The 20264-nt window shown below is 30.6% G+C and overlaps 1 protein-coding gene across 2 annotated transcripts; it reads right to left on the reverse strand.

Annotated features, from left to right (window-relative positions):
* Positions 1–3139: 3139 nt before the first annotated feature.
* Positions 3140–10204, reverse strand: LOC9311411 (B3 domain-containing transcription factor FUS3). Of its 2 annotated transcripts, none has more exons than XM_021023960.1 (7): positions 9413–10204; positions 4916–5194; positions 4634–4723; positions 4433–4533; positions 4005–4051; positions 3822–3898; positions 3140–3739 (listed from the first exon to the last, which is right to left on the reverse strand). In XM_021023960.1, the coding sequence occupies exons 2-7, from the start codon at positions 5165–5167 to the stop codon at positions 3362–3364; spliced, it is 945 nt and encodes a 314-aa protein (XP_020879619.1). In that variant the 5' UTR covers positions 5168–5194; positions 9413–10204; the 3' UTR covers positions 3140–3361. The 2 variants fall into 2 exon arrangements, with proteins under 2 accessions (XP_020879619.1, XP_002876992.1); XM_002876946.2 differs by having other exon boundaries at positions 4916–5228.
* Positions 10205–20264: the final 10060 nt, after the last annotated feature.

A 20264-nucleotide genomic window follows, 5' to 3' on the forward strand; every position in this document is an offset into this window, starting at 1 on the left:
AAAGATTTGAAGTATGATCATTTGTAATTTTTATCTATTAAAAATGGAAGTATATTATTACTATTAATAATATTTTTATAGTTTTTTTATTATTTTAACATCTCATTTATTTTACATAATTCGTTTTTTATTTATTTCTTTTTTTTATTAATTATAAGGAACATAAATATGCACTAAATGAGTGTTTAAAATGTATTTTAATGTAAAATAAATAATATTGCTTAGGTGGATGCTTAGGTGGATAGACTAGATGAAGAGAAGACTCTCCCATTACATATATAGATTTATAGATACAGATAACATTGATGTAGCTTAATACAAACTTTACAAGCATGAAATGATTTTATCAACATATAAATTTTCTATAGTATTTTTTGTTAATATGTAAAACTTTATAAGTCTCTCTCCATCACGAAGACGCCTGTTCACCAACAATACCCCTCTGATCTCCATAGTTTCCGGCCGGCGTCGGCTTCTCTGGCGTCGGTCGGCACCTCTCTCCTCCTTTAGTCTCTTCACATAGTTTTTGCATAGATTTCGTTTCTAATAATGGCTAATCGTGAACATCAAAATCACGCCCTTTGCCTCTTAGAATCCGTGGTGGTACATGTCTTCATTCCGGCGATCTCAATTCAAATGCCGACTTCGATACTGGCACCATCTTTTCTTCTCCATACCCTTTCTCCGTTGAAAGATGTCTATTTATGCGATCATCGTATTCGTTTTCTCTTCATCCAGAAGAGTGTTTGTCCGGAATCTGTTTTCTGTTTTCATTGGATCAGACATGTCGGTGTTAGTCCGTTGAGTGAAATCTCTGACGGTTGGTGGAAATTATCCCTCTTGGATAAAGTTCGATCCCCTAAGCCACCATGGATGTCCTCTACTTTTCACGCCTCTTCGAGACTATGGGATAGAACCACAATCTTCATATTGCGTGCAAGGAGGATCACTATTGTCGGTAAGACCAATGGTGGTTGTGAATTATATCGACGACGCCTTCACCGTTTGAGATGCTTTGTCAAGGATTACGATCGGGGTAAAGTTGGATTGGAATTATTCCTTCACATGTCTCATGTGGTGGATTTGGATTACAGAATTTGTTCTACTCAAACGTATGACGTGCGTTGGATGGGAACTCATGAATCTAGTCTGAAATATTTGGAAGATGCTCTTGGTTTTGAAAAATATCTGACGCAACAACTGTGGAAGAGAGGGCATTGTGGAAGGAAGGAGAAAACCATAGCCAATATGCGGAAACGACATCAAAGGTTGATTTCAAAGAAAATAATCTCAAAGTTAAATCTCCATAGAACGACTCGGTTACGGATGTGTTGGTATCCGATAGTCATAGCTCCAGAATGTATGATGGAAGCATTAGGTTTAACCATGCAGTGTGCAATTTGGAGATCAGGCCAAGAAAAGCTATCCACGCACACAGTTCGCATCATAGCGAGATCGAACATAGAGAAAAAAAATAATAGATTTAATAATCCGTTAGCGAATAAGGCTTATCTGCGGAAAGCATCGTCAAATTTACTTCTTTTGTGTATCTCTCATTATATGGCGCATATATCTGCTTATGTAATAATTTGTTTCTAAAAGTTTCTGTACCGACTTTGTAACCTTGATTTGATATCAATGAATTTAGAAGGGAAAAAAAAACAAAAAAAAAATGTAAAACTTTATAAGTAATGAGTATAAATATATATATAGTTTAGTTGAATGCGCATATTATGATTTAATTATAAGTTAGATGTGTTGCTTTGCTTAAAACAAAAATGTATTATTTATTTTTAAACTTTTTTGACATCTTTGGATCGACAAGATCCGATCCATAACTAATTCCTATTACGCGGGATAACGCGATTTAGTGGAATCGAATTCCGGTGGAGAAAGCGGAGTCAAATGGACTTGACTAAAGACACATCTCCATTGATGCGGAAAAAGTTTACATTGAATCTTTTCAATCCTTAATTTGTCAAACCTATTGATGCGGAAAAAAAGTTGTGATCTCTTTTCCCAAATTATAGAATGCGACAAGGTCTGTTCACGAAAAAAGAAATTATTTTTATCAGATACCATTCGTGTTAAGGTTTGTCAGCGTCTTTCATTGAAAAGAACTCCAAAAAGTTAAACCTCGACATTCTTGGCTTCCCGTTGTTCTTCCTCGCAAGATTATTATATCTCAAATTCAGTGCCGGCTCAGATAGGAGGGCGGGCGGTGCGACGGCCAGGGGTCCAACCCCGTGTTCTAATAATTAAAGGGTCCATTTAAAATTTTTTTATTTATAAAAGTGTTAAAAAATTAGAATATAACATAAAAATAAAATTTAGAAGGGCCCATAATTTTTTTTATTTGTTGTTTTTAGTATTAATAATTATTTTTGTTAATATAAATAGCATACAAATTTTTTTTATAGGAAAAAACATTTAAAAAAACAAAATTAAAGGCCCAAATTTTTTTTTTGCTCCAGGGCCCATAAAAATGTTGAGCCGGTCCTGCTCGAATTCTCGATTATGGATTACAAAGCTAATACTCCCTCTGTATTTGAAAAAATGTCGTTTCAACTGTTTTTGGGTGAATTAAGAAAGGGCACAGAATTTTATGAAAATCGATTCGTATCTGTAGTTTTGGTAATTTAGACTGATTAATTATGATCAATTAATTGAGGGTAATTTAGGAAATTTTATGCAAAAGTTGTTAAAATGACAACTAATTAAAAACACAGAAAAAAGGCTAGAACGACATTTATTCAAATACGGAGGGAGTATTGATAACGAGAGTCTAAGATTACAGCTGGAATATAGATTTATAGAAAAATGGAAATATATAGAGTGGGTTTACAATAGATACAATTCTATTATGATCATTTAAGCACTTCTATCTTAAGTTGCATATATTGTAAACAAGGTCTTTTTTCGTTGAATAAAATTTAACATTTTAATTTGAAAATTTAATTCTAACACTTCAAAATCGTGATAAAATTAATTTTAATGTATTATTTTTAAACTGGAACCCATTTATCATGTGGTTTTAATCTAGTATATAATGGTTAACAATGCAAGAGAAACAAAAAATCTCCCATAAAAATAAAAGTATTATATATCTTCTTTTTTTTCTGTTGGGCAAGGATTAATATATTAAAGCCGTTACACTAAATAACATTTATTCATCAAACACAACACAACACACCTTCATATGACTCCCATCTAGCTATAATTTTCATATAAACTGTAATGTAATACTGAACACTTGATAATATATATGCCAAATGCACTTAATTCTTATAGGGTATCTATTATAAGGAAATAAAATAGTTGATCACCATTAACAATCATCATGAGCCCATCGATTGATCATCTAGTAGAAGTCATCGAGAGATATATTCTCAACGGAGCCCAAACCATCGAATGTTCCAAACTTGGAATAATAATTATTAGTAGTCGTCGTATGTCCACCCAAAAAATCGAGAGGAGTGTCGTTGGAGGTTAAAGCCGTCGTGTCGTAGACAAAAGAACCAGTGGTTGTAGTGACATCGTCGATGATGGGATAATAGTAAGAACATTTGTTGCTGTTGTTGTTGTTGTTGTTGTTGTTGGTGTTGTGATGATTAAAATCTTGGAGGAGAAGATCGTTAACGACCGTGTTTTCGATCCTTGTTAAGTTTGTGTAAACGTCGTCTTCTTCAACATTGGTTACGTCTCCTTCTTCTTCTGATGCCTTTCTTGCTTGTATAACCTAAATTAAAATAAATGAATAAAATTGGGCATAACATGTAACACGTTTTGTAGAATATTCTTTTTAGTAGCGTGTAACGTACGTAATTGTTTGAGTAGAGATCTTGGTAAACCATGATGAAGTCACCTAGCTGCAGACCATGAGCGTTCACAAAATCGCCTGGAAATAATACCCAGCTCGACCCGATAATTTTAACAATTGATTCCATTGTTTATTTTCGGGATATAATTATAAAAAAAGAAACCAGGATTGTCGGTAAGGTTACCTGTGTTTTCTAGCACGTACATTCTGCTATTGTTGTTTGGCCAGTACCTAATGATCACAACATTAGGCCAAGACTCAAACATCAAATTTCTTTTAAAGATCTCATTTACTTTAGGTTAGTCTTAAATGAAATGATGCTATATTATTCCATCATGGAGACGAATTGAAAGCTCCTAGCTATTAGTTATAAAGACTATGGATATATCATATATATATATATATATATATTTTGAAGATCTTAAGATCGACATGGATAAGTGAATGCTTTCAAAATGATTGATCTACCAAGAATTATCCATATAGATTCGTACTAGCCAATTTTGAAATTCTTGCTAACTAAATTTGTAACTGAATAGTTGATTCAACTATATAACCTATGCTTTGTTACATAACATTGATTAAGAGTAAAATGATCAAAGGTAAAAGTACCTATACTTGAAGGTCCAAACGTGAAGACCATTCAAATCTTCCATTCTTATTGGAATCCCTTCCTTGCATTCCAGTGCCGGCAAGTGAGCCTCTGCCGCTTTCTACATCGATCATCATCATCATCAAGACATCAACATCATTATCATCATCATCATCATCAAAAGTTCAAAACCATCATGATCAAATATAATCAAAGATCACCTTGGGGAGTATCATACGGCGGAGGGAGCTGACGTCACTGTTCTTGAGTTCCTTTTGGAAGAGGAATCTTAGCTTTGTTGGGTCAATTTTCTGACATCATCACAATTTTCATTAATTGAATCTTTTTAATAAAAGCAATCCAATAGAAATATACAAAACTCTAAATCTATTTTTATTTGGATCCACACAGATTTTATAAAAATAACATAAATAGTTTTGTTTTTTTTTTGAATTAATAATATTTAGAGAGAGAGGGGGAAAGTATAAGATTGAGGAGCTTACACGTGCGGGGAGAGGAGTTTGCACGTGGGAAATAGGAGGCATAGGAGGAGGAAAAGAGAGAAGGTTAAAGGAAGAAGAAGATCGTCTCTGTCTTGGCATCCTTCTCTTCTTCCAGTTAACACCAAGCAGAGGCACAGACGCCGATAACCCATGATGATCATGACCCGACCCGGATCCAAACCCATGATGATCATGATCAACACTTGCCACTAAAGTAGAGGCCTTGGTTTCCACATTTTCATCAACCATCATTTTTCTCTCTCAATTGGTTAACACTGCCTAGTAAAAAGGAAGTGTGGAAGAAAACAGTTCTCTGTATGAAGGAAAAAAGAACAAATGGTGGATCTCTTTGGGTTTCAGTGATAGAGATAGAGAGAGAGAAAGAGAAGATAGAGAGAGACTGTGGTTTGTGTTGTGTTGTGTGTATGTGTGTTGTGCAGATCGAAACAGAGGCTTAAAATGGACGCTGGGCAATCAGAGATTTGGGTTTACCATAACAAAGTTTTTGATTTTGATTTTTTATTTTTTACTATTTATGGTAAGGAAGTGACATTTGTATAACCTACATTCATGAATCTAGGGTTTTGTAAGAGTAAGATTTTCAAAATCTTGATAAGATTATTATGATGATAGTAACGCAACAAGATCTAATGTCACTTAATTAACACTCAACCATAGTTTAGAAGATAGGTTAGGTTAAAGTTTGAAACCAAGAGCAAAGAGACGAGTGGAATTTGCATGGTGAACAAGTGTTGCAAAAGTTCTGTATCTTCCTTTTTTCCAGAATTCAATGGCGTCTTCCTCTCTCTCTCTACCACATTAAACTCTAGGTTTTAAAGTCCATTTAACTCTCATTACTTACTGGTCAACATGTGATTTGTATATACGTAGATTCTACGACTTATTTTTAGGGGAAAAGAACATTTTGTGACCAAGAATAAAGGCTTTTTGTTTCTACAGACTCAGACGATAACTGATTTGGAAGAGAAGAGGAGGATTCATTGTACCTTTGAGATTACTTGACTTAGGTTGAAATAGCAAATTTGTCTCATAGCTTAAAGCTAGAATATCAAACTCCATACGAAAATCGTTACTTGATTTTCATTTAGTAACGCCCGTATCAGAGAAAAAATGGAAAGTGAATGGAACAATATATATTAGTTATACAGAAAGAAAAAAAAATGTAATCCACCAAAGATATGTTTTTTTATTAAAATTAAATCATAGAAAATAAAGAAACATGAATTGGAATTTGTAAAGTTATGCATCTAGATAATACTATGGAAATGTGTTATCATTCGTTAATCATTCAATATTCTACGAATTGTAGATTACGACATAGTTATGATATTTGTTAGTACAACCTGACAACAATTACTTTATTATATACTTAGATTGACAAAAAAAATTAAATCAGTGCTATTATTTATCAATCTATATTGTTGTTATTTTTACTAACAAATACCATTTATATGTCATAATCTATAATTCGTGGAATGATTTTTTTTTCTTTTTGTCAACAACTTTTAATTAAAAATAAAAAAAATCATTCCTGGGAAATGTTGTTTACATAAGTGATATGATGCGGTTCGGTACGAACTTTTCGTGCCAAATTATCCGCTTTAACATTTGCACTACGAGGAATTCGTGGAATGATTGATTAACGAAATGAATAACACATTTTCCATGGTTTTTAAACTAGATGCATAATTTTTCAAAATTTCAATTATTGTTTCGTTATTTTTCTATGATTTAAATTTAACAAAAAAAACATATATGTTTGGTCGATGAAGATTTTTTTCTCTGAAATTTAATAAATATATTGTTCCATTCTACTTTAATTTCCATTTTTCCTGATAAGGGAGTTACTAAATGAAAATCAGGTAACGATTTTGGCAATCTAAGTAATATACTAAAATAATTTTCGACTCTGTACGGAATATTTTCGGGGAAAGTATGGGGTGAGGACAAGTGGAAACGATTCTCTCCAAATTTAATAAAAGATTCTTCTCTCTTTTTATCATGACTTTAAAACTCTAATTAATCTGCTAAAACAAAAAGAATATTAAATAGTTATTCATTTTAGCGTACACTGTATATGTATAATGAATTTTTTTTACAACTATAATGATAGTTCATGATTTTTGAATGAAAACTCGTCAATCAATATTGACAACTAAGTAAAGAATCCTTTAGTTATAATTTTAAAGTTCATAAAGAAAGAAAAAGAAAAATTCACTCATTAAATTTGGAGAGAATGGTTTCCACTTATCCATGAAACATTTTTCATTATAACACAAAAGACGTATAATTAGCAAATCGAAGCTATATTTCATTTGATTTTACTTGACTTTTGTTTGATTAGAAAACTATCTCAGGTCTTAATATAAACTCAACATTATAGATTGCATATTAATCGGAGACTAATTAAACTTTTTCCAGTAAGCTACAAAAATATACTTAAATAATTCTTCGACTCTAAATGGATACTTTTTGGAATGGTGTTGGATGGGGAGGAATCTACTATACATTTTTGCAGCAGTTTTTGGGGTATCCAAATCGGGTCAAATTTATTTAATTTTGACCCGGCAATCTTCAATCGGATCTTTCCTTAAATTTTGGCAAAATTAAAAAACGAAAATAATTAATAAAATCTAAAATATATATACTTTCTCAACTAATTACTATATTTAAACGCTTTATTTATGGTATATTCTCCACGATTTTTATAGATAAAGAAATCAAATATGATGATTTAATGCTAATATAACAAATTTGCACTAATTTCCTAAAACCTCTACCTAATTTAAACATAAATATATGATTCTTATTTCACTTTTATTTGATCTTATATTTATATTATTTTAAATTATTATAAAATATATAAATAGTTAGTAAATTTTAGTTTTTTTTTTCTGCATATGTTACAATTCAAATTTTTTTAAAAGGACATATATTACTCAATCGATGAATAAAAATATGTGTGTAATCTATATTAACATTTTTAAGAACAAATTGAGCATTTAATCATGTCGTTATTTTATTCAGACCCGAAATTGAGTCATTCGGATCTTTCTTTAATTTTTATAATTATCTAAAATGGGACAGTATATCACGGGTGAAATCCTAATTAGTATTTTAAGATACAATTATAAATTGTTTTTACGGGTTGGTCCAAAAACACACACTAATTTAAAAATATACATGGAAACTATTTGAAAGCAACTTTCAAATTAACTCGAATTATATAACATTTAAATAAAAGTGTTATTAAAAAAATAACAAAATGATGTTTAATTTCATTTTAGATTATATGGTTGGACGGGTTTGGGTCAATATTAATACGAGACAATATACCAATACAACTTAAACATTAAACAAAACAAATACAACTTAAATTTTTTTATTTTAGATACAACGCATGTTACCCGCGGTATACAACAAAAAATATTATACACAATAAATTCATCAATTTATAAAAATAAAAAAATCAAATAATTAACCCGCGGTGTACCGCGGATCATAACCTAGTTGAAGAGTTAAAAATATATTAAAATAATCTCAAACTGGGTAAGAAAAAAAAAAAAAAAAAAATTCTCTCATTAAGTTTAGAGAGATTACATGCCACTTTCCATGCACAAAAGTAGCATGTAATCTCTATAAACTTAATGAGAGAATCTTTTTTTTTTTTTGGGTTCTTTCTTACTCACTCAAAAATTTAGTTAAGTAATAGTATATGAAATAGAGATACATAAATATATTTGACTACTATAATATGCACATGTATTTAAAAGAGAAATATTGTATTGATTTTCTTTTTAAAATAAACAGTATTGTATATACATATGATATACTGTATTGGAACATAAACGTGTATCATGCAAGAGGAGTAACGTCTATTTCAATTATGATCTGAAACTCTGAAACTTTTAGTTTAAATTTTTTAAGTTTTTAAGAATTTGTTAATAAATTTAGAAATTCTATGTATGATTAGGATTTTTAAAAATATACTTAGAAAATTCGTTTTCTTTCCATATAATTTAATATTTTTTATTTAAATACTAATACTTTTTATTAAAAAGTTGAAAAAAGTTAAATAGACGTTAAAAAAAAACTAATTTTTTTCAACTTTTTATTATATTTAACGTCTATTCTAATAAACTATAGAATATATTATATTTCATAGAATTTTAACTCCACTAATTTTTTTTGATGCTCTATATGAAATTGTGTTTTCTTATATATCTTTGTTTTGCTTTTGGTTTTCATTTATCTTAATTTTTACTGTTATTTATGTATTATTTAGATTATTTTTCAAAATCAAAAATCAAAAGATATGTTTATTGTATTATAACATTATTCCAAAAGATATGTTTCTACTATTTAAAAATTATTATATTTGTTTTAGTTAATATAATATTTATATAGTAGAAACATATCTTTTGGAATAATGTTATAATACAATGAATTAAATATATAAGCGATTCCACCACATACCTATTTTTCGGAAAAAAACGCATCGGCGATTCCAGATGTTTCACTTTCGTGTACTCACTTCCAATTTCATGCAACCTACAATCAATTATCATTCAAGCTTAATCGTAACAACTCCAAACAAGAAAAAACATGCATGCAAATTCAGTCATCTATCGACAATATATATTATTAATGTGATATAATGGAATAAAAATGGTAAGACCAATGTAATAAATGAAAAAAAGGGACGAATTTTTTTTTTTGGGTCATTTCATCATCCATAGATAATAATTTTTTAGTAAGTCTCTAATGTGTTTGTTAATAGAATTAAAGAAAGTAAAGATCAAAAAAGTATTACATAGCATCACAAATTTTTCATCATGTGAATTTCGATTTTGGAAAGCAAAAGAAATTGCTCACTAATAAGAATTTAGGATATATAACTTCAAGATCTTTATTATTGTAAATAGTAGATCCTTCGTGCTAGGTTATTAACCAAAAATAAAAACTTATCTCTAGCAGATTCGTAATAGATGATTGAGTTTTGAATTCCGGTCCATATTATTTGACGGTATGTCGATTTTGGCCGCATTTTGCAGTGGTTTCCAGGATTCACTTTCATTGGCGGTGCCGATTTTCTTCAGATATCACTCCAAGGCATTGATGGAAAGATGTTATATCTCCGTTGATTGCAAGCCGAGCTTCACCAAAGAAGGCAACAATAGTGTGATTTTCTGGCGATTTACTCTCTTTGAAATAATACTTTAATTCTCACAGAATCCTTTTTTTCTTTTGCGTTATAGCGTGATTTTTCACACTTCTCACGCACACGATGCCTTTTAGTTTTAAAGTGATAAGTGCGGTTACTTTTGTCGATGCTTTCTATCTATATCAAGCCACGCGTACGATTCACGATGACGTCTATTGATAGAATACCTTCGATTAAATTTTTGTCGTCTTCATAATAAATACCATATATTGAACAATCTTTTTCTTCGGATTTTCAGAAATTTTCACTTCAATTACCTTTCTAGGTAATATCATGACAAGCTATCTTGCCCTTCATTTGCCATTTTCTAAGTTCATATTTTATGTTCCAAATTACAACTCTTTACTCTTGGCCACCATTTGACACTTCGAGTATGATCGATTCTTTCAATGTTTTTTCATAGGTTGACTTGACAACTTAATCCTCTTGTATAACCAAAAATATTCTTGTACACTAGGCTTCTTCTTCGACTAATGTCATACAATCTACATCTCACTAGACTCATTGCGTCTACGTCAAATTTCTCCATCTTGAACAACTTATGTTGGTGAATTTTCTTACATTTGGTATTAGTTTTCTCATAGATAAGGTTAATGTTCGGAATGATGCAGCTAAGCAGAGTCGGCCCTTGGGCCAAGCCCATGAAACATTTGCTTGTGATCCTGAATTATATAAATAATTTTTGGCTTTAATTATTCATATAGTTTACTTTAGTTTTGTGGTCTTGATTTTTGTTTTGTGGGAGTGATGTCTCCAAGCCCTTAGTAACATTTTTTTTTATAAATAAAACAATATATTAAAACAAAAATTAGTTTACTTAATGAAAACTACAAGACAAGGCAACAATCTGTTTTTCGTTTCTCTCCTTTTTCCTCCTTGCGATCGTCGTTGTTGTCTTTTCCAGACTCTCTTCAACCTTGCAATTTCCAACAAGGCTGTTTTGGTTTTCTTGTCAATTTTTATTTATCTATGAATATGTAAACATAAAACATCCCATTTTCTTTTATTTGTTTCTGACCTTTCAAAACTTAGAGCCGGCTCTGCACCAAAGTCAAGAACTACACAATCGATCAATCTATCAACCAATAATATGAGATTGACAGTTTATAATCACATCATGAGTTTTACTTTGATTATAATCGATGCATGCATCAACAATCACGTGTATATCTGCTTTCGCTCCATCCTCTTTGTTCTCAAACAATTTTCTTGATTTACCATGCTTTAACACAATTTCAACACTTTCGTTAGTTGTTTTATCTTGGACTTAACCCTTCCAAACTTTGATTTTTCAATTTTGGTTTATGCTTAGTTTTCTACATTGAGAACAAAGCTCAACACTGTCTCACAGAGTTGATCTCTAAAATCATCGAATTTAAAAATCTGATTACCCAACAAATTACTAATTTTTACCCTCATTAGCTCAAAAGGGACTAGCATAGACAATACAAAACCAGTGCTCGCACTTCATTTTCAAAGTTGATATACATAACCACTTTTACCCATCATTAGGTGAACAATTATTTCTATGTGACACACCTTATTATTAACTAATATAATTTTATAATTTATCTAAAGTTTTAGTTTAAGCAACATAATTAGAATCTTTATCGACAAAGGTCTTTTCTAGTTACTCTCCCTTCCATTTGCCATAGAGATGGCATGAAGACCACTAATGCTTTGAGTATTCTGATTTCAACATTGGTGATTCTCCCAATCAGATTCATACGGTTAACACCTATAAATATGGTTTCTTCGGTGCCCATGATTAGTCTTTGGGCCTAGAAAGCTTTTAGAATCACCTGAGTTGATCAATAAAAAGTTGTATGCATTTGGTATCTGAATGGGAGTTTCTTTTACCCATCTAGCTACTAGAGTTTGCCATTCCCTTTCCTTCTTAGATTTAGAATAGTGACGACTCATAATCATATATAGATGAACTTGGACTCCTTCAATATTAAGATGGAGAGGAGCTTGTTCCCAAGGGAGAAAGCTCAGTAATTAATAAAGAGGAAGAGAATAGCAACAATTCCATTAGTCTTTCTAGAGATATTTTTTAAGATGAGTGTTGTGAGGTCAAAGTAAAAAGATAGTCTTCTAAGCTACACTAAGATTTTGAAATAGTTAAAAAAAAAATCAAATAGGTGAAACATGTAGAGGCTAAAGACATGATTCACACACAAAATTTGAGAGAAGATCGAGAATGAGATACGATTGATTTGCACTGGACAATAAGATATGCGACACAAACACTCAAACTAGGACAATGGAGGGATATCTATCTCAAGAGGTGGAAGAGACGACCAATCGAAGCTCAGAACTAGAAGAAGAGAAAGGCTAGCTAGATTCAAGAAATTTTTCATGTAAGATGACCTAGACACCTCACGAGTCAAGGGAAGGTGTACTTTTACCTAGGTGGCAAGGGACCGGAGGGGAGGAGATGAGAAGAAAAAAGAAAACGACCGGTCGAAAAGCTTCGATTAAAAAATCGTTAAAATCTTTTTATTTTGGTAATAGTAGTTTAGAATGAATAATCTTTTGTATTGTATGATAAATTATATATTTGAAAAATATGGAAACCTATTTACCCTTCAAACTTAGAAAATAATTAATTTCACAATATTAGTTGTAAATTGCATATGTAAACACAAAATCTATTCTTTTCATTTGCTTTCTTGTTTGTAAATAAATATAGCCTCTGCTTGTACTATTAAAGGAAAAAAAACATGATTCAAAGGTAATGAAATTTAATAAGATGATCGATAAAAAGAGCAGAGAGGACCACCTAGAGGGACAAATCAAAAGGGACACATCTTATGTTTTCATTTTTCAATATGAAATATATATGTATACGTTTTGTTTGTATGTATTATGTAAATATAGTGTAAATGTGTTTTTTCTTATGTACTAAGTAGGCATTCTTTAATGTAAGACCACTAAGGCATGATTTGGGTCTTTTTTGGGCTTAACCTTTGATTTCACATGAACTAGCAAAATCCTCTGTAAAGAAAAGAGATATTGTTACTGTAAAAAAAAAAGAGGAGATAGATATTGTAACGTTGATTTGATTTGGGGTTGGAGGTGATTTTGTTAATTGGTTCTTTCAACCAAATGCTAAGATGTTTTTTCTATATACTAACAAAACTCAGCTCAACTACGTATATAACCAAACTTTTGACAAATGCGGACATGGACACGATCTGTCATGCACTACAAAAAAAATTATATATATTTTGACAAAGTAATCATAAGTCATAACCAAATAAGAGAAAATTTTGGGTTGAATTTATTTTATCTTATTTTAAACTATCAAATAGAAAGATTTTGGACTCAATATACTTGTTAGATTGACTAACAAACAATGACTATTGAATTGTAATATCTCCAAGTGGATCGAACCCTTTACGAGATGATCATTTAAAAGTAAAAACAGAAAAATATATAATTACTTGAAGGCCGCAAGCCCAAGCTTGTCTCGTTTGGGCTCATGGACGACTGTGTCTATAGTGCATGATATCAACAAATTAAACAACCAAATATCAACACAAAAAGTCAAGAACTACATATTTTATTTGGCTGATGAACATAAAAAAAGAAAGTCAAAGATACTTTACCAACAACTGTCAAAGACGAATCGACCTTAGGAGCACGCTCGCTGTGTTTTACTTCAAGCACCTTAATATTTTTTACTCTGCTAATGCACATCAAGAGAAACAATGCACCTCAAGAAAAACATGATACCAAAATAACACAAAACATGAAACTTTGACGCGTCAGCGATCATCCAACTCTTTATAAAAAGGTAGCTCTCTAAGGAGCGCAGTCCTTGACCTCCAATTTTTTTTTTATAAGCTATCACAGCAAACCTAATTTTCTTTTGAATTTCCACCACACACACCTTCTCATTGCCATCAACCTATTGTAGAATGTTGGATATAGGAATGTTTACTCAATAAACAAGGTTATCCCATTAGTGTACAAAAGTACAATTGCAAAAAGGCTTAGCAGATGCCAAGAAAACTTTTCACGAATTGATGCAACCTCCATTATAGAGCTAAACTGATCACCCTTCCGGTCTCTATCTTCATAAATAATTTTGTTCTGAATACGACATCATATTGGTCAGGACATACGTAGATATAAATATGTAAACACATATTCAAGTCAGTTGAAAGAGCTAATTAACCTTTTTTCTCATAAATAACACTTATGAAAGTTGTAGATGAACAAGTCTAATAGCTGAGTTACTCTTTAAGTGTATATGAGTTAGGATATATCAAACCGCGCATAATATGTACTTTATGGGCTCATCAGACTAAACTTTTCCAAATACCACAACAGCGAAAGGCAGGCCTGACACTAAAGCGGGTGAAGCCATTGTTTTAGGCATCAAAAAGTATATATAGTAGTAAAATGCATCAATTTTGAAAAAAATTCGTAGTATCGTTGTTAATTTCAAGGTACATATCATTCTGGTGCATGGTTTGAACCTCGGTTCTGTTATTTTGTAATTGATTTTTTTATTAAATGGACTTAACGATGTTTTAGGCAGCAAAATCGGTTGGATCAGCCCTGGCGAAAGGTTTGGTACTTTTTCAACTTTTTACCTGAGAGAACCAAATGCTAAGATGTGTTTTCTAAAACATAATTTTTTTTTTTGGGTGCACCATAGAATACTGAGTTTTACTAACCACAAATTTTGCAATCACAAAGTGTTACTATTTCATAAGACTAATGAATAACTAAAACAAACTCGCCATTCCATAGTTTTTATGAAGGACTGTTTCATAAGTTATATATTTTAATTATTGGGATTATTACGGATTTTACCATTTGCACTCAAATTTTAAGGATTTGCATTTTTTCGCACTTCAAAATTAATACATTAATGATTTTTTTTATAATATACATTCTTAATAACAAACATTAAACTCTAAAAAAAGAAACCAAATAAACTTAAGCATAATGTGAAAAATTGTATTTTTAGATCTTTAAAAATAGCAGATCTAAAAATTTGAAGGTAAAATGGCAAAATCAACAAATATATTATTAAGAAAAAGGGTTTTTCCCTAATAGATTCTTATGTTATTACTTAAAAATGTTTGCACTATGGTATTACATTTTTATTGGTCTCTATTTTTTATAGTAATTTACGATTTCATAGTTCTAAACATTATCAATCAAAACGTCTGTGTATATTTGGTAGTAACTAACAAATACATCAAGTTATTTGGCTTAAATTAGTTTGGTTGGAAAAGTTATATAGATGAGTTTTGTTTTTGAAATTCATTTGTCTAATATCTTTTGTATTCAACATTTATTATTTCTGCATATAAAGTATAGCCTTATAAGAGATTCGACCTATCAAAATGTGTTTATACATCTACTGATGACTTGAGATTTCAATCAATAGAGTGAAACCAGCAAATTACGGCTAGGAAATGATTTACGAAAACTCGAGATGATGAAGTGGAACAGGGGAGCTTCGGGGGACTGCGTTTTGTGTAACCAATGCACGGAAACTCGAGACCATCTCTTTTTTTCTTGCAGCTATGCTTCGGAAGTCTGGGAGGCACTAGCTAAAGGCGTGTTTAGATCTCATTATTCAACCGACTGGACCCAAATCCTCCATCATGTCTCTGATCACCATCAATGCCGGGTCGAGAGTTTCTTGACAAAATACGTTTTCCAGGCCACTTTCTACACCATTTGGAGGGAGCGGAATGGCCGGAGACACGGGGAAGCGCCGAACAGTACGGCTCAGCTAACAAAGTGGATCGATGCTCAAGTTCGAAACCAGATCACAACCATTCGAAAACTGCCGGACCGTCGATACGAAGCCTGTTTTCAAGCTTGGCTACAAAGCCGAATATAAGTCTTAGAAATCTCAAACACAATTTCAGTTCTTAAATTTCTCAAACTCCCGATGCACTAGTTGTAACAACGTATATTTTTTCTTTTGAATATAATTTAACATTAAATTCAAAAAAAATGATTTACGAAAACAAAAACTGCAATTATGCTTAATTTAGGGTAATAATGAAAATTTGACATAGGATTATATAAAGGGGAAAGAGAGAGAAATTAAGTGGTGGTCTTCACATGGCAGCCATTTTTAGAATATGATGAGATACAAGAGATGAGTGGACCTATCCACAAAAACAACAATGCCAATCCACCAATATTCCCATTTATATCCATACATTCTTACATTAACATATCATAAAGAGTTTAAATTAAACAAAACATGTCTTGACAAAATTAGACATGAATTAATTGCCCCAATTAGATCTTCAACATTCAGCGAACGATTTTATTTTTGGTATTAACATAAATTTACTAATTATTATTATCTTTCTGATCCACTAGTGGTACTTTTTTTGCAATAATATTAAAGTGATACTCTTCCATGGTTAAAAAAAAACGAACTGTTTGTAAATTTGTAAACTAGATTTCTACATTTATGAATGTAAGGAATGATTGCAAAGATCCATCTAACAAAAGATGTAAGTCATTTGTAGGATAATATAATATTATGGATGTATAGAAGAATATGCATAAAAAAAAAAAAAAAAAAAAAAAAAAAAAAAAAAAAAAGAAGAATATGCAATAATATGTATTTTATTAATGTTTCTATCCCACTGATGTATTTTACACTTCAATTGCTAATTCATTCTAATTTAGTTATTGTTAGCTAATTAATTAGTCTTATATCAAATATTTTCTCTAAAAAGTAAAAACAACTAAACAAAAGTTTGGTGGTCAGAGCCTCAGAGGCAAGGAAGTGAGTCTTCTCTTTCAACCAATAATAATACTTTTGTTTTGTGTGTTCCCTTTTGTAATTATATGCAAGTGGGTCTATAATTGAGTTTGATTATGAAGGCTGCACACATCTTTTTTTCATTATTTTTTACACACATATATATATATATATATATATATATATAGTTATATATATAATATTCTTTTGTATTTTCACTTTAAAGTTTTATTGGCCAAGGATGGTTGATGTGTTTAGTGTGTTCATCTTCTTCTGTCACCATTGAGAAAATATGGTTAACAGCTCCAAAGTTTTTTTAAATATTTTTGTAAGCATTGGTGTGAATAATGAATAATTTGTATATGTAAATATGATTGTCTTGAATATTTGTTTCATCTATATTTCTCAATAGTAAAAAAAATATATTTTCGTTTGCTTTCTTAATCGGACAAAATTAACAACAATTGTCGTAGATTCCTTAACATTTTTTTCATGTATCATTTAATATTTCAGCCGACCGTTTCAAGTTTCAACCATGTGTACACTGTTTTTTTCACAATTACCACAAGCTAGCATATTCATTTCAATTGTTGCCACCATTTTTATACCTAAATTAATTATTTTTGTTTTTTATAACAAAAAATTATTTGAGTGGCGTTTGGATTTATTTGGTATGAAAAAAGGAATTTAATACTAAATTTGCTAATGTCATCACCTACTGACTACGTATGTCCACGGATGGTGTATGTCCTCATAACCAGACAAATTCAGCCAGCCTTGCTTTTCTTCTTTTTCCTCCTTTAACACCCAAAAATTAATATGAAAATCTCAAACTGTGATTTGTGTAATTAACTACGTCGCCTCTGAAATTAAAATCTTAAAAAACAAACTATTAATAATAACTTAATAAGAAGTGTCAAATAGGTGGTTTATGGAAGAGCTCAAATCCTATCTCATTTTTGAGCCAAAATGTGTATATATATATCTACTTCATTTTGAATATATACACGAATATATAGATGAACAAATAGTATTTTAAAATACAAAATATCAAAAATAAAATTTATCCTCGCTTTCGGAAATAAAACATAGATATGAATATAATAAACATTTTCGTATAAAAAATCGATTGACAGTATGTTTAGATGGAATGCGTAAAACTTATTCACGCTTTGTCCACTTTTTTAGATATGAACATCTTCATTGCAAATATATAGATGATCAAATACAGTAGTATTTTAAAATACTAAATATCAAAAATGAAATTTATACTCATTTTATTCGGGGAAATAAACATTGATATGAATATAATGAACATCTTCGTGTAAATATTCGATTGACAATATGTTTAGATGGAATACGTAGAACTTATTCATGCTTTGTCCAATTTTTTAGATATGTAGAATTTAGTTTCCTCTAAGACATGTTTCACATCGTTAACTAAGCACAGGGCCATGGCTACGTTACCCAAAATGAAACCTTCGCCTACGGCCCCATTTTAATTAAAAAATTCAACAGCATATTAGTGTAAATTTAAACCAAAGTTTTACTATAGAAACGTGATGCTTTTGATTTTTTTTTCTGGCTTCTAAACATGATATGTTTGATAAATCGGGTTAGTGAGATTTTTTCTCTTCAAAATTTAGTAATTAGTTAGAAATTTAAAATAATAAAGTGATACAAGGTCCCTTGACGACCATTGCTTCTTTTATTAACAATGGATTTGAACTTTCTTTATATTTTTGATGTTTTAACTATCTTCGCTATTCACAAAAATATTATAAATTATTGATTTTGAAAATTTATTTAACGATTTTCGATAAAATCATTACGTTTCAGAATTAATATTTTATGTTTACTTCAAAAAAATTAGATTAGAAGAGATGATTAGTATTTTGATTTTTTTTCTTATGTAAGCATATCTAAGATTATGTATGCTAATGTTATTTGAGAAATTGTTAAAAATGCCCCTTTTTCAATACTCCTTTTCAAAAATGCCGTTTTTGAGAGTCCATTTTTAAGTTTGCCCTCTTTTAATTTTTAATGACCATTTTACCCTTATTTGAAACAAAATTAGGTCCACAAAATACAAAATATTTTTTGGCGGGAAAAGTGATCCCACAATTTTCCCGCCAAAACACTTGTAAAAACCTTTAAAATACCTTGTAAAATTTTCCCGTAAAAATTTTTCCCGCCAAAAATTTTTTTTTGCGGGAAAAGTGATTCCGCAAATTTTTTGCCGAAATTTTTTTGGCGGGAAAATTTTTGGCGGGAAAAATTTACAAGGTATTTTAAAGGTTTTACGGAGTATTTACAAGTGTTTTGTAAGGTTTTACAATGTATTTTAAAAGGTTTTACAAGGGACTTATAAGGTTTTATAAGGTATTTATAACTTGTAAGACCTTATAAAAAACTTGTAAAACCTTATAACTTGTAAAACCTTATAAAATAGCTTGTAAAAGCGTATAATATCTTAGAAATACTTTATAAATACGTTGTAAAACCTTTTAAAATACATTGTAGAACCTGATAAAGACCCTGTAAAAACTTGTTAGAACGCCTTTAATATATTTCCCGCGAGAAATTTTCCCGCCGTAATCTGTTCACAACATTGAAGATCACAGCCAAAGACTCCGCGGAATCACGCCTCCCGCAAAATGCACCATTTGGAGGGACAAAAATTGTAAGGGAAAATTTACAAGGTATTTAAAGGTTTTACAAATTTTACAAGTGTGGGTGGCGGGAAAAATTGGGGGATCACTTTTTCCGCCAAAAAATATTTTGTATTTTGTGGACCTAATTTTGTTATATTTCTTTATATATTTATGATATCTTTTATTAAAAGAAGGGTAATTTAGTCATTTTGTAAATAAAAGGGGTATTTTTAAAAATGGACATCCAAATGGAGCATTTTTGAAAATGGGTATTGAAAAAGGGGTATTTTTATGAGTCTCCCATGTTATTTCTGTTAACTTTGTTTTTTTTGATCAAACTATCCATTGATTTTTTTAGAGCAAATAAGTGTGGTTGAAAAAAAACTATCAATAGAGAAAAAGTGAATGGTTAATTTAGTTACATAGTCTTTAAATAATCACTAATCAATCTTTAATCACATAAATTCGTTGAATAATTGATAATTATTAAAAGTAAGTACTCTTTATAATGACTTTTTTCTGCGAGTATAGAAATCTCTCTTACTCGCCCAGACGACAATAATGGCATATCTCCGTAATTAAAGCAAAAACCAAGGGCAATTACAAAATCTCTCTCAAGTCTGACACTACAACATCACCTTCTATTTTTTTTTTTCTCTTTGGCGAATGGCCTCGTAACCAGTGATTAGG

Source organism: Arabidopsis lyrata (assembly GCF_000004255.2).
Source record: "Arabidopsis lyrata subsp. lyrata unplaced genomic scaffold ARALYscaffold_5, whole genome shotgun sequence".
NCBI classification, from domain to species: Eukaryota; Viridiplantae; Streptophyta; class Magnoliopsida; order Brassicales; family Brassicaceae; genus Arabidopsis; species Arabidopsis lyrata.